Source organism: Protopterus annectens, chromosome 2.part1 (genome assembly GCF_019279795.1).
Source record: "Protopterus annectens isolate FY-2018-M chromosome 2.part1, PAN1.0, whole genome shotgun sequence".
In the NCBI taxonomy this organism is placed as follows: Eukaryota; Metazoa; Chordata; order Ceratodontiformes; family Protopteridae; genus Protopterus; species Protopterus annectens.
The window spans coordinates 1,182,934,496-1,182,950,089 of NC_056729.1; the positions used below are offsets into that span (position 1 = coordinate 1,182,934,496).

At 41.0% G+C, this 15,594-nt stretch overlaps 1 protein-coding gene across 1 annotated transcript in view; it reads left to right on the plus strand.

The window, feature by feature from the left end:
* KIF13B (kinesin family member 13B) overlaps positions 1-15,594 on the plus strand; it is a gene marked incomplete in the record, with an annotated part of 3,953,176 nt that overhangs the window by 3,858,463 nt on the left and 79,119 nt on the right. Inside the window, 1 exon segment of the mRNA XM_044062707.1 lies at positions 6,416-7,448. Within this exon segment, the coding sequence (XP_043918642.1) occupies positions 6,416-7,448 (1,033 nt within the window).

Here is a 15,594-nt window from a genome sequence, read left to right on the forward strand (position 1 = left end):
AGCACAATACCTACCAGGCTTTCTCAACTCCCTGGCAGACCTATTAAGCAAAAACCTTTTGGACCCACATGAGTGGCAGCTCAGCAGAAGTACCTTATTCCTAGTAACTCAGAAATGGGGAATCCTGAAGGTCGACCTCTTTGCCTCCCACACCAAGCATCAGCTCAGCAAATTCTGCACCAGGGAACATCACTGCATGGCTTGGAAAGTGGATGCCCTGTCCTTCACCTGGACCAACCTCTCGGTCTATCCCTTTCCTCTTCTACCTCTCATCCCCAGGGTACTGCTCAAAATAAGGGAGGAAAAACCAAGGACCATTCTTATAGCTCCAGACTGGCCCCAACAGCACTGGTACCCCTTGCTGCGCAGCCTGTCCCCACTGCCTCCATGACATCTTCCTCAGATTCCAAACCTCCTAACCCAGAGGGAGGGGGAGTTCATGCATCCCAAATTGCAGACACTCAGTTTGGCAGCTTGGCTTATTCCCTAAACCCGAACCAATCTGCCATCCTCAGTAAACAGGTTCTGGATGTTATCTGTGAGGCCAGACACCCTAGCACCAGAAAGTCTCATGCAGATAAATGGAAAGGTTCTACACCTGGATCCAGGCTAAGGGGGGCCAGTACAGCACATCCCTCTGTCCCTCTCATCCTGGATTATGTAGCTGACCTGTTACACAGTGGTCTCTCTTTCTCCTCTATAAAGATTCATGCCTCTGCTATTTATGCTCATTTTCCCACTGAGCAGCCCCTTTTCTCACACCCTTTGATCAAACTGTTCCTCAAAGGGGTTAGCAACTTGAGGCCCCCCAGAAGGACACCAACACAAGCTTGGGACCTTAACTTTGTCTTGGAAAAGGTCACCCTGCCTCCTTTTGATCCAGCTTCTTCTGCAGAGCTAACATTTCTCTCCTGGAAGATGGCCTTCCTTCTGGCCATCACTTCAGCCAGAAGAGTCTCTGAGCTGCAAGTACTCATGGCTGTGGAACTCTTCATCATCTTCCATGCAGACCGGCTATCCCTCAGAACTAACCTATCCTTCATGCCCAAGGTGGTGTCCAGTGCGGCTGTCAACCAATCCATTCATTTTCCCACCTTCTTTCCTAATCCCCAGAACAAGGGGAAAAGGTTTCATCACACTCTAAGATGTGCAGAGACAGTTCACATACTATCTGGACAGGGCTAAACCCTTCAGAAAGTCTGATCAATTGCTGGTTATCTTTGCTACAGGGGCAAAAGGAAAAGCCATCTCCAAGCAAGCCATTTCCAAATGGATAGCACACTGCATCCATTTCTGCTACAAACAGCATGGTAAGCCTCCCCCCAAGGGGGTCAGGACACAGTCCACCAGAGCAGCTTCCACCTCTGCAGCTTTCCTCAGAGGAGTCCCCACCAGGGACATCCTGGAGGCTGCCACCTGGACATCTGTTCACACTTTTACCAAGCATTACCACCTGCCTCTCTTCTCCAAATCCAGGGCAGGGTTTGCCTCTGCAGTCTTGCAGGGCATCCTAGCCAGCCCCTAGCTTCCTCGACTACCTCCACCCATTTCCTCAGCTTTGGGAATCTACCCAAATGTGATGACTGCAGCAGTGAAACACGAAGAACATAGTACAGTTGTGTACACTTACCATAAATGTAGATGTTCGAGTGTATTCACTGTTGCAGTCCTAGTTTCGCTCCCTCCACCCCCCCTTTTTTTTCCTCCTCCTTTTGTTACCATTCTTCCGTGTTGTTCTCCTTTCCTTACAAGGGACATACTGGTATTTATTTTCCACTGGTGGGGTTCTTACACCAGAACCTGACCTCCTACTTTGGGGGCTCCTGACAGGTTAGGGCAAGACAAACTGACATAATGGCATCAGCTGTCTTACTTTATACCACTGATGACCTGACGCCATTCCTCAAGCAACAGCAACCAACGCAGAAATACTAATTCTGGTATTCGGGCCAGCTGAGGGCTACCCTGGCAGGGATAACCCAAATGTGATGACTGCAACAGTGAATACACTCTAACATCTACATTTATGCTAAGTGTACACAACTGTTCTTTCTCCATTTCCTGCTGGCATTCTATAGATTCTTCCTCTGCCATACTTACTTCATTTTCTTCCTGTCTCACCCATTGCTTTTTCATATGGGAACTCACTGGCCAGCCTATCACTCCACATTGTGAGTTGCCATACTTTCCTGTTCCTTCCCTTGCTGTGCAACTCCAACTGAACTTTTGTACTGGTTTCCTATAGACTGCTCCAAATATCTTCATATGGCATTTGATCAGATGTTTCCCATTCCACTGGGTTCTCCATAATTTGGCGATCTATTGCTGTATCCTGCTGTGATGTTATCAAAGTTAGATTTGTTTTATGTTAAATCCTTCACTTTGCAAGTAATCCATACCCTCTCTTTTTCTGTTTCTTTAACTTCTCCATTACTAATCCTCTTTTTTACTTTTCATCTTTTTAGAATTAAAAAAAAAAAAACATATTTATTTATTTTATTTTACATTTGTTGACTGGGATAGTCCAACTGGAGCCATGTCCATTTTCAGTGGAGGCCCGGGGAGATAAGCTCTGAGTTATCAGATACAATAGTACAAGTAAAACAAGAGTACATAAGTAGTATTACCAAAGAATACATAGGCAGACATGAGATACACGTGGTTATAGTCAGGAGAAAATTAACAAAAAATAGTTAGTTGGGTTATTCACATTCATGTTGAGAGTTACCCGAGCTTGTTGCAGTGGCAAAGCCAGTTAAATGCCATATGTTGTTTGAGTTTAGTTTTAAATTGTCCTAGGGAGGAGAGCAAAGTAATATCACCTGGAAGTAAGTTCCAGGCTCTGCCTGCAGTGTTAGCAAAGAGGGCATCTTCAGCGGCGTTGTTGATTTTGATTGTCTTAATTAGAAGTTTGTTCGAGGATCGAAGCAGTCTTGGATTGTTTTGGGGGGTGATAATGTTTTGAAGGGCTGGTGTGTTATCTGGGTTATAGAGGATTTTGTTAGCCATGATCACAGGTTATATTGGATGAGACTGGGAAGTTCTAGCCACCCAAGCTGTTTTAGGTTGATGCAGTGGTGTGTTTTAAAAGGCATTCCAGTGGCAAACCTGGCAATATGATTGTAACAGGTTGACAGTCTATTTAGTACAGATTTGTATAGATTGGAGAGAAGGGGGGAGGCGTATAAAAGTGTTGAGAGTAGATGAGAGCGAGCTATAGCCATCTTAGCTGGAGGGGTTAGGAAGGCTTTTATTCTATACAGTGACGCAAGTTTTTTATTGATGTTCTTGATTGTTTGATTTACGTGTAGGTCAAACTTTAGGTTATTGTCAATAATGACACCTAGTAATTTTGTAGAGGTGTCAAGGGAAATTATTGTCCCATCTTTTGCATTTATGGTAAAGATGAAGGCGAAAGACCTATGATTTGGAGAGAATAACAGCATTTTAGTTTTTTTGGGGATTTAGTAACAATCTACTTTCAGAGAGCCAATTTTCTATGGTATTAAAGGTGGACTGGGTAGCAACCCTCAGGTCTGTGGGAGAAGTAGCTGAGCAAATCAGAGTGGAGTCATCAGCGTATTGGATACAGCTGACGTTTGGTATGACTGTATACAAGTCATTAATAAAGATGGAAAACAGTAGGGGCCCTAATAATGGAGCCTTGTGGTACTCCAAGGGTGTTTGGTAATAGATTAGAGAGCTTGTTCTGCCATAGGACAGCCTGTTGTCTTCCATTAAGATAGGATGTAAACCAAAGAAGGGCTTTAGTATCAAGGTGGAATGTTTGCAAGGTGTGAGCCAGAAGTTGGTAATCAACCATGTCAAATGCCTTGGAAGGATCCAAGAATAGGGCAGAGGATATGTGATTATTCTTAAGGTTATTGTTTTTGGTATTGGTAAAAGCCATTAACGCAGAGGTTGTGCTATGGTGTGGACGAATACCATGCTGGGTATCCGCCATGAGGTGATTTTGGATTAGGTGGTGCATTTTTCCATAATCTTTGCAAGTGGAGAAAGTATAGCTATAGGTCTATAATTGGAGAATTCCATAGAGGAACCTCCTTTATGTAGTAGGATTACATAGGATGTTTTCCAGATGGTGGGAATGTTAGCTTCTGCTCTGGTACGATTGAGTAGTATCTATATTGGATAGGCAATGGCATCGAGGAGTTGGTCAGCGGAGAGTGTGGTAGGTTTTAATTTTTTGATCAAGTTATGGATAAGTGATGTGGACACTGGTTGGAAGGAGAACGAGAGTCAGTTTTTAGAGGTAATAGTGTCAGGGGCAGGGGAGCTAGAAGGTAATTGTCTAGCTAGGGCTTGAATTGCTTCAGTAAAGAAATGGTTAAAACTGTCAGAGACCTCCTCTGGGGATTTATCAAAGGTGGCAGCAGGGATAGGTGTAAATGTTTTACCAGGGCGGAGTAGATTGTTCAGCCCTGCCCAGAACTTCTGAGGATTGTCCTTGTTGGTTGTCTGTGAATTACAGTAGTATTGTTTTTTGTCCTGTAGAATACATTTTTTGTTTCATTCCTAGCATACCTATATTTAACATGATCATGGGGGTCTTATATCTGGATATCTGGATCTCATATCTGGATGCCTTTGCTTGCATTTGTCTTCAAATGTCTTTGGTGCTGCTCTTTTTTGTACTGATTAGTTTTGCTTTCTCCTTTGCATAGATATTGCACTCTATTAAATCCCTTTCCCTTTCCCATGTCCATATTTCTTCTTCAGATGTCTCCTGTTCCTCCTTACTTGGGGGACTCGTTGTTCCATCATACTGTGATGCAACCTGTGTTAGACTGTCTACAGTCAATCCTTCACTTCGCAGGTAATCCATAACTTCAGCTTCTGTTTTTTAACTTTTACTTTACTAATCTTCTGTTCTACATTCTCTTAGTGATCTTATTTTTTTGTATTGTGAAATTTTCCATATCTGGATCCCTTTGCCTGTATTTCTCTTCAGATATCTTTGGGCCTGCTTTTTGTACTGATTAGTTTGGCTTTCTTCTTTACATAAATATTGCACCATATCACATTTCTCTTTCCCATGTCCATATTTCTTTTTTATTTGTTTGTGTCTTTCGGCTTTTCCCGGTTAGGGGTCGCTGCAGCGGAACTCCGGTCCGCTAATGATTGGCAGTAGATTTTTATGTACTTGCTTGCCAGGCCTAATGCACAACCTTCAACGAAGGAACGCCCATTCACGCATGTCGCCACACAGAAGACGCTCTAACTGGGAATCGAACGGGCAGTGTCTGTGAGGCGACAACGCTACCGCAGCACCACCACCGCAGATTCCATATTTCTTTTTTATACCTTTCAAAAATCTATAGATATTGTTCTTTATGTTTTTGCACTCCCTAGTCTCTTCTTTTTCCAGTCAGCCCAAGGATTTCTTGGTCTATATAATGTTTTTCTTAAATCTATTGATTTAATGAACACACATTTTTTATTTGAAGCTTCTGACAGTTTTTCTTGTGCAAGTAATTTTCTTTCCTATAATTTCTCTCTCAGTCTTTTTGTATGTCTTCTAACTGGCTATGTAGATCGTGAAATGGTCACTGACATAGTCTGATATTGTACCTGTGGTGGTGAATTTGTTAGGGTCTGATACAAGAATCCAATCTAATAAGAAATATGATGTTTTGTTATAATGTATGGGGCTATTAGTTGTGTAAAACCATATAAGTTCATGCTGGATGCAGGGGAAGTTGGATGTTATGTCTAACCAACTGATAGTGACATCACCAAGTAGCATTCTTTCCTGTGGAATTGTTATGGATCTCAAGTGTAAGACATCTCTCAGTGTAGCTGTATTGTCACCAGGAGGGAAATTGTTAAAAAGATATGACAAAAATTATCTCTGCACCTGTTACAGCTACTATAGTGTCAAGTGTGAAAATAACATGGTTATGATGCAAGTTGAAAAGATTGATTTGGAAGAATTTTTGTTCTGGGTTCAAGGCACTTATTGGCCCCATAGCTTGATGGTTGTAATCTGACTGAGCGACTTACTTAATTTGTGGTGGTCTTAAGATTAAATGTATTAGACATATACTCCCTTTTACCTACTGATTTCAGCAATAAATTGCATTCATGGTGTAACAGTTGCTGTGTCAAATACCAGAAAGAAAGAATGGAAGATTTCGGGAGAAAACCAAAGTGGTGGGCACAAAAGTGTATAAATGAGTGCATTATGGGTAAGCTGAAAAAGTAAATCATGCTCTCTTGAATGAAGAACAGTTGAGGTTGATTAAAGGGAAGGAAAAGCACTTCGGAATGGGAGAAACTTGGCTTTTGAACAGAGTTGTCATTTCTTTGACAAATGTAGAGAAGCCTTACTATACAAATGATTTATAAAGATGTTTTGTTTCCAAAAATCTCAACTCTTGTTATTTTGTTTTAGGGTACCAAAGTCAAGGATGTAGGATCATTTAGCATTCCACTAGAATCCAGTAAGATGAAAACAGAGGAAATTCACAAAGTGCCTCCCCAGCAAGATGCAGCTGATACTCATGTCCATGATGTATGTCCTTGTAGCCCAGTAAGTGAGGCATCTAGTGGTTATTTCTCTCACAGTGTTTCAGCAGCAACACTGTCTGAGACAGTTACAACTGTAAGTGATATGGTTAGTCATCCGGTTACTATACAGACTGATTTGACATCACTTCCACAATCATCACATAAAACTCTAATAGACAATGACAACTTAGTTACTGCAGAAACTTTTTCCAGTAGTAGAACTGTTTTTACTGAAGAAACCATCTGTCCAGTTTTAGATGAAATTTCATACCATGAATTTGTGGACAAAGCCCCTGTAAAACATATATGCAGTGATGATGTAACTGTTAGTGATAATATTGCTCAGTCAAGGATTCTTTTGGAAACTGTTTCACCTACTAATCCCTGTGTCAACAATGACAAGGATCCCACAGCCACAGATTGTAAAAAGGAGTCATTTAAACAACATACACCTGACTGTGTAGTCCAGAATGAACACATGAACCCTTCAACATCTTTGGGACTGTCAGAATCTGGTTCTCCTCTGAAAGAAGGCTTTCTGTCTCAACCAAAATTGTTAGCTTCAAACCCTTTCAAAATTCAGAAGGTGAAGACGTCAGAACTGAAATCATTTGCAGGTATGCTGGGAGAAGAGAGTTGCTATAGTGAATCCAAAAGTCAAGATGGTACATGCAAAGTCAAGAAATCAGAAACTAGTAGAAATCCTATTAGGGCTACTGAGCACTTCGATTTGGCAGTGGTGGAACAGAAGCTGGAAAGGACTTCAGACTCGGAAGAACCAGCTGAAATTCCTGACTGGCTGAAAGAAGGAGAATATGTCACAGTTGGCACCAGCAAGTCTGGTATTGTTAGATACGTTGGACCAACAGACTTTGCAGAAGGAATCTGGGTTGGTGTCGAACTTGATGTACCTGCAGGTAAAAGTATTATTTGAGGCATGTCTATTTGTTTAGGTTGTCAAGTTAGCCTTTATTATAACATGACTAAAGCCAGAAAATGAAAAAAATGTTCTTATTGCTCTTTTGGTCAGTACAAATACCTCTACTTCAGTCTAGATAGCTAGTAGTATTTTTCTAATTTGTTGCATCTCAAAGTTGCTTGTCATACTGCCACAGTTTTTTTTTTCAGTTAAAGCTTCTCTGACAGTGATATTTTTTGCCTTCCTTTTGAATTGAATTATTCTACTATACATAGATACAAATACATACATACATAAGTACAGATATTTGAAGTACAGGCATTAATGCCCATCTAGCCTGCCAATATACCAAAACATTTGTCCCCATAATAATTGTCCAGGGTGCTGCTAAAAATATCTAAACTAGTGCTTAATATAATTTGTTAGACTATAACATGCATCAGCTGCTCTGTCAGAGAATCAGTTAGTACACTTCTTAATGTTCTTCGTGTTTCACTGTTGCAGTCATTACATTTGGGTAATCTGCTGGCAGGTTGCCCTCAGTCGACCTGAATTCCAAAGTCTTGGGTCCTGTGTTGGTTGCTGTCTCCTCTTCCATGATGTCAGGGGTATAAAACATGCAGCCAACGCCATTTTCTTTAGTCTTTCTTGCTGTGCGGTGCCCGAAGCAGAAGCATTTCGCAAGTGCCAGTCAGCCGACTACTGAAATATTCGAGTTTGAGTTTCAGAACAGAAGTCTTCACTAAAGCTAAGTACCCCATTGGGAAAACTTTTTTCTTGCTTTATACCAATGTCAGAAAAAGTTAATAATTGTATTACTTGTAGGAAGCAAATGCCTCACAAGGACTTCCATTTATACTGTATTCCTTGCCTAGGCCCTGATCACAATGTGCCTGGCTGTCGGTTTTGTGCTAGATTTAACCAATGCACTATTAAGCGTCTGTATATTTTTGCTTCAAAGTAGTTTGGAAACAGATTTAACTACCCAGAAATGTCGTCGGATAGCAATCCGTCTACCGGAGTACATAAAAAAAACGCAAAGAAAACGACAGAGAAAGGCAGTCGAGATCCAAAACAGACGACGAAGCTTCTCCTAAGCCAGTCGACTGTTCGCCGGTACTCAGTGAGGCACCTTCGCAGCTCCTGATACCCGCTACCTTCGAGTCGCAGGCCTCTACTGACACCCATGTGGAGTCCAGCATGCTGCAAGATACTCAAGGTATTGGACCGACGGATGTATCTCCCTCGGATGGGTCCGGAGCCGCTGAGCAGGCACCAGCTTCTGAGGATGTAGTCAGACCTCAACATTTGTACATCAAACCGATGACAGCTGCAAAACTAAAGACAAAAGCAACTTCTAAAACTAAAAAAACTGACACATGAGCCACGTGCACAGGCCTCCATGCCTAAAAAACAGATGATCAAAATGGCTGAAGATCTTATTACCTTGATCAGGGGTACCCATCCCCCTCCAGATAAGAGGTCTAGGCAAGACACTGATTATGAATCTTCAGATAAGGTTTCTATTTCTTCTGATTCCTGTTCTGATCAGGAATTATCTATACCTCCCTATGAGGATTCTGATGCTGAGGAGTCTATTCCATCTGCATCTCCCCCTGAGGATTATTCATTTGGAGAAACCTTGCATACTTTGAGGGAGCATTTTCACTGGGAGAGTCAAGACTACTCAGAATCAAAAAAGAGGCTGAGGGATTTCCTTCTTCTCCCTCAGCACAGGCCTTTAGCCATTCCCCCTGTTTTAGACATTGTGGATGATGTGTTTTTGGAGTCAAGCTTGACCCCTGACTCCTTACCTCCGGCTCCCATTAAGCCTGACAGATATTACAGGGTCCCTGACTCGCATACATTTTTATTTAGAAACCCTGCTGCTGATCCTGAAACTATTTCACAGGGTCCAAAGGGAGTTAAGGCCTCATCAGCAAAAAACCCTACTCCCTTTGACAGAGATTCAAGGGCACTGGACCGATGGGGAAAAAAGGTTTATACATCTGCAACCTTGGCAGTCGGGGCCTTAAACTGTCAATTTCATATGCTTAAGTACCAACAACATGTTATGGGATTGCTGAAACAGAAACTTATGTGGATTTCAGAATGTGCAGAAAATAAAGAATTGCAGGAATTATTGCATGCAGCTGAACAAGTTGGAAAGCATACTTTGCAATGTGGTTTTGATTCTTTAGAGGCCTCCTGCAGGGCCGCAGTTACTGGATCTGTGATTAGGAGGCATGCCTGATTAAAGGAACAAAATTTGCCTGACCATGTTAAAGCTAAATTACTAGATGCACCTTTACAGCATGATTCTCGGTTTGGTATTAAGGGAGAAGAGGTTTTAAAGAAAATGGAAGACAAAGCTAAGTCTATGCAAACTGTTAAAGACTTCTTACAAGTGCAGCCACCCAGTTTCAGTAGACACTGGCCTACAAAAATTGGTCCTTTCCTGTGTCAGACAGAGCTCAAAGGGGCAAATCTAGATGCCTTAAGGGTTCCAGATACCAGGAGCAAGACTCATACAGGTCAAAGCAATAGGGCACATCCATCTCCAAATCTGGAGGAGATAAAGCACAAACCTACAGAAAGCAATCCCAGTGACTTCCCTCTGCCTACACCAAGCACTTATCTTTTGGCAGCACCCATAGGGGGAAAAGTAGCACTTTTTGCTCAAAATTGGCAGTTAATAACCCAGGACAAGTGGGTACTAAACATTGTGTCACAGAGATACAAATTCCATTTCCACTCTCTGCCAATGACAAATGGTTGGCCAGATCTGCCAAAAAATCAATGGGCAGAGGCACAGAAACAGGTTACATCCCCCATGGATATGGGGGCCATTCAAACAGTACCAGAACAGGAAAAAGGACAAGGTTTTTACTCAAGACTCTTCCTGGTACCCAGAAAGGACAAGGCCTGGCGGCCAATACTGGATTTATCGATTTTGAACACATACCTGGACATTCCAAAATTCAAAATAAGCGCTTTGCAGCAGCGTCTGCCCATGCTGGGCAGGAATGCTTTGCTGGTGACTTTAGACCTAAAAGAGGCATACCTGCATATCCCAGTAAGACAGTCTTGCAGAAGATGCCTCAGATTCAAGGTTGGCTTAATGCATTACCAATTCTCTGCACTGCCCTTTGGCTTATCTACTGTGCCCAGGGTCTTTACAAAGTGCCTGGCACTAGTAATTGCATTTTGCAGACAAAGAAGTACACAAATATATCCTTACTTGGACGACTGTCTCATTCAAGCAGAGAACAAGGACATTCTTCTACGACACCTGGCGTTTGTGAAAAGGCTTCTAACATGCCTAGGCTACACAATAAACAAAAAGAAATCACAACTGGTACCCTCTCAAAAGATAACATTTCTGGGTGCAAGCTTGAATACAACTGCCCAGATGGCTTACCTCATGCCAGACAAACAAAGGCAACTGACAACTTACTTCAAACTGATGGCAACAAAATCAGAGTCTTCTGCAAGACAAATCCTGCAGGCTGTGGGCTTCATGGCATCCTGCATCCTACTAATTCCATATGCAAGACTGCATATGAGGAAACTTCAATGGTACCTAAAAAGTTTATGGAGTCAACATTCACACAGTCTGGAAACAATGATTTCTCTCATTTCCTGTCTGCAACAGGAGTTTCTGTGGTGGGCAAAGGCCTGTCACCAAAACATGGGATGCCCCTTCACTCTACTCCCTGCCAGCCAAACCTTAACAACAGATGCATCAGATTATGCCTTGGGGGGCCCACATGGCAGGAAGATGCATTCAGGGCATATGGGCACCAAAACAAATGCTTCTACATATCAACCAGAAAGAGATGCTAGCTGTTCAAAATGCCCTAACAGCCTTCAAGGATTTACTTCATCCAGGACAACTACTGATAAAGACGGACAACACCACAGTCATGTGGTATATAAAGCAAGGGGGCACACACTCATATCTCCTTTGTAGATTAGCAATGGCACTGTGTGACCTACCAAATACATCTTCAAGCTCAATTCCTGCCAGGAAAAAAAAACACTCTGGCAGACGATTTAAGCAGAAACTTTATGGATCCGCACAAGTGGAAACTAAATCCACAAGTCTTCAGCATGACAATGGAGAAATGGGGGAGCCCAGACATAGATCTTTTTGCCTCTCCTCAAAATTATCAATTGAAAAGATTCTGCACAAGGACTTATCACAGACAAACATGGAAAGTGGACACCATATCCTTCAGTTGGAAAAACTTATCAGTTTATGCCTTTCCTCCTCTGCCTCTTCTACCCAAGGTCCTCCTAAAAGTAAGACAAAAGAAGCCAAAGATTATATTAATTGCCCCGCCAATACTGGTACCCATTCCTAAGGAACTTGTCTCAATACCCAGCTTGGACCTTGCCTGAAAGACCACAACTACTGTCCCAGCAAAACAATCAGATCCTGCACAATCAACTACAGACCCTGAACCTGGCAGCATGGCTAATCATGTAATCATACAAACAACACCTCTCAGTAAAGCTGTGATGGATGTCATTTTGGAAGCCAGAAGGCCTAGTACTAGAAAATCTTATGCTGACAAATGGAAGAGATTCTGTGCTTGGTATCAGTCACAAGGAACTGATACAGCAGAACCACATATTCCTCAGATATTACAATACTTAACTGAGATGCTTGACAAAGGCATATCTTTCTCATCAATCAAGATCCATGCCTCTGCCATGTCGGCTCATTACAATACAGAGCCACCAATCTTTTCTCATCCTTTACTAAAGCAGTATCTTAAAGGAGATAAAAATTTAAGGCCTCCTAGAAGATCACCAGTACCTGAATGGGACCTCAGTTATGTGTTGGAAAAGCTCACCCTGCCTCCATTTGAACCAGCTGCTACCGCTGATATAAAGTTCTAATCATGGAAGACAGCTCTGCTACTAGCAATTACTTCAGCAAGAAGAGTTTGAGCTACAGGCCATCATGGCTGTAGAGCCTTTTATCATATTTTATGCAGACAGGGTGTCTCTGAGGACAAATCCTACTTTTATGCCTAAGGTGGTTTCCAGTGTGGCCCTTAACCAAACAATTCATCTGCCAACTTTTTATTCAAATCCGCAGAACAAAGGGGAGAGAATTCTGCATTCCTTGGACATACACACACAGCTAAAATTCTACTTGAGCAGGACTAAAGCTCTAAGAAAAACTGAGCAATTACTAGTGTCATATGCTGCAGGATTAGAAGGGAAGGCTATTTCAAAGCAGACTGTTTCAAAGTGGATAAGCCACTGCATCCATTTCTGCTACTTACACCATGGTAAACCTGTGCCCAAGGGTATTAGGTCTCATTCCACCAGAGCTGCAGCTACTTCAGCAGCCTTTCTCAGAGGAGTACCAACCAAAGACATTCTAGAGGCTGCTACTTGGAGTTCTGTTCACACCTTTACAAAGCATTACCATTTGCCTCTCTACTCCAAGTCCAGGGCAGGCTTTGCCACTGCAGTGCTGCAGGGCCTTATAGCTGCACCTGATGCTATTTAGCTCCAGCCTCCCAACCATAGCTTTGGGATTCTACCCAAATGTAATGACTGCAACAGTGAAACATGAAGAACATAGTACAGTTGTGTACACTTACCATAAATGTAGATGTTTAAGTGTATTCACTGTTGCAGTCCAGGTTACCCTCCCGCCATCCCCCTGTCATTCTACAGTTTATCTTTCCTTCTCTATCTTCTACAACCTATGGTGTATTTGCTTGTAGATGAAGGTAAAGTTTATATTGATTCATGTGTATATATATATATATATATATATATATATATATATATATATATATTTATAATATTGCTACCTTTTGGGGGGCACCTGACATCGGGGGCAAGAAAAACTAAAGAAAATGGCGTCGGCTGCATGTTTTATACCCCTGACGACCTGACATCATGGAAGAGGAGACAGCAACTGATGCAGGACCCAAGACTTTGGAATTCAGGCCGATGGAGGGCAACCTGCCAGCAGATTACCCAAATATAATGACTGCAACAGTGAATACACTCGAACATCTACATTTATGGTAAGTGTACACAACTGTACTTTCCTATAGTAGCTTCTACATAGGTTGTCTGATGATTCTCTGCTACTTTTTATAACTCCAAGCATTTCCAGAAGTATTTCTCTAAATGCCCTATATACCTGAATTCGGTCTCCTTTTAAATATATATGTGAGACATTGTACAAGTTCAGATATTTGAATCTTTCATAATAACTTAACTTTTCACATCCATGAATGCCCTTGGTATATTTCCACTGTACTCTTTCCACTTTACTCATGCTTGTTTTCTTATAAGTTTTCCATATTGTTATTCCATACTCAAGTTGGGTCTGATGTAATTATCAAACAATGACTTCATCATTTCCGATTTCCTAGACTTTATAATCTTTTTATAGACCCTATATAGTTCTATAACTGTCATTAACCAATTGGCTAATATAATTAAAAAAAACTTGAAGCTGAATCTACCCATATACCCTGGTCCTTAAACGAATATACAGTTTCAATCACTATGTGCTGTATTCAATATTCACCTTGCAATTTATGTCTCCAAAATCTCATATGATTAGTTTTTGATGTATTTATCAGCATGTTATTGACATTTCACTTAGAACTGGAGTGCTCTGAATATGTTGGTGAAAGAATTTCTGGAGATTGTATTTGTGTATTTTTTAATGATCGACTTGTTTGATGTATGGTGTTTGCAGTTTTCAAAACTGACTTGCATAGATCTTTTTTTGTTTCAGCTGCAAAGAATTTATTTTTTAAGCTTCCTGACCAGTTTATTCTAGGTAGACATGTGCCATTTTCAATAGAGGCTGGGGAGAAATGGTGCAGTGCAAGTACAAGTGAATATTACAATGGCATACATAAACCACATATGGAAAATGTAAATTGAGCTGCAAATACATATCTGGATTTTGTTTTCTGAAAAATACAATAGGTGACCATTTGCCTCAAACTGCCAGCATGAATACAGTGTTAGCATATTTATTTATTTAGTTATTTGTTGTCTTTTGTTTACCATGATAGTTTGACTGTTTACTAGTCCTATTTTAATTTCAGGCCTTTGAGAAAGACTACACATGAAATACATTTTCACAGTGAACAGTAGCAAAAAAAATTAAACATTTTAAGCATTACTTTGCAGGTAGTATTGAAACTTAAATACTAAATATGTTTATCAGATATTAAAGAAGTTATTTTACATAAGTCAAAGACATGTTAAGAAGTAATAACCGAAGATACAAGAGCAAAGATAATGCACAAGGGTTCAATATGCATGTTGACATAGACTTCCAAGATGCCTACACACTGAGTAACAGCTTAATTTCAGCTCTCCCAGTGTGAAAACAGAACCTCAGAAAAGAGAAGCAGTGAACTTGTCCTTTGGGGTAAATGTCAATAACTGGCTAAGTATGTGCACTGCCTGGATACCAGCAAAAAGGAAATTCAGAGAACCTGAAAGAAAATTGTCCACAAAAATGAGAAGAAAACACTGACTGGGAAGAATTCTGCAGCTGTTTAGTAAAAAGCATTGCATTCTGCAGCTTTGATACACAACATTGGTGCAAGGCATAACTTCCAGTAATCTAGAGGAAAAATAAGTCAAATATATTCAGAGCTGATTAAAATAAATAGACTACTGAAGGAGTGTATCAACTCAAATAACAAAAGGCTGGAAAAAAATGGAAGAAGCTTTAAACAGATATTCAGATGATGTGTTAAAACTGCAAAAATCAGAGGTTGAAATGAAGAAAAGGCTGGCTGAGTATGACACTGCTCAAGAAAAGATGTTTCAAAAAATAATAGAATTAGAAGATAGAGCATATTTGGAAGACCTGAGATTTTCTGCTGTACTAGAGAAACTGGAGGGAACAGACTGTATTAATTTTATGAAAGCACATATAAGAAAGTAGACTGATATTTCACAGTAGGAGTTGATTGAAAGGGCACATCATGTGTATGCTCCAAAGCTGGCCATGAGAAAGCAGCCAAGACCTGTAATAATAAAGATGCAATCATACCAGCAGAAAGAGTTGATTCTGACACAACTGTGGCAGAAGGACAAAGTACTAAAAGCTGGAGATGGTGCTTGTAAAAAAA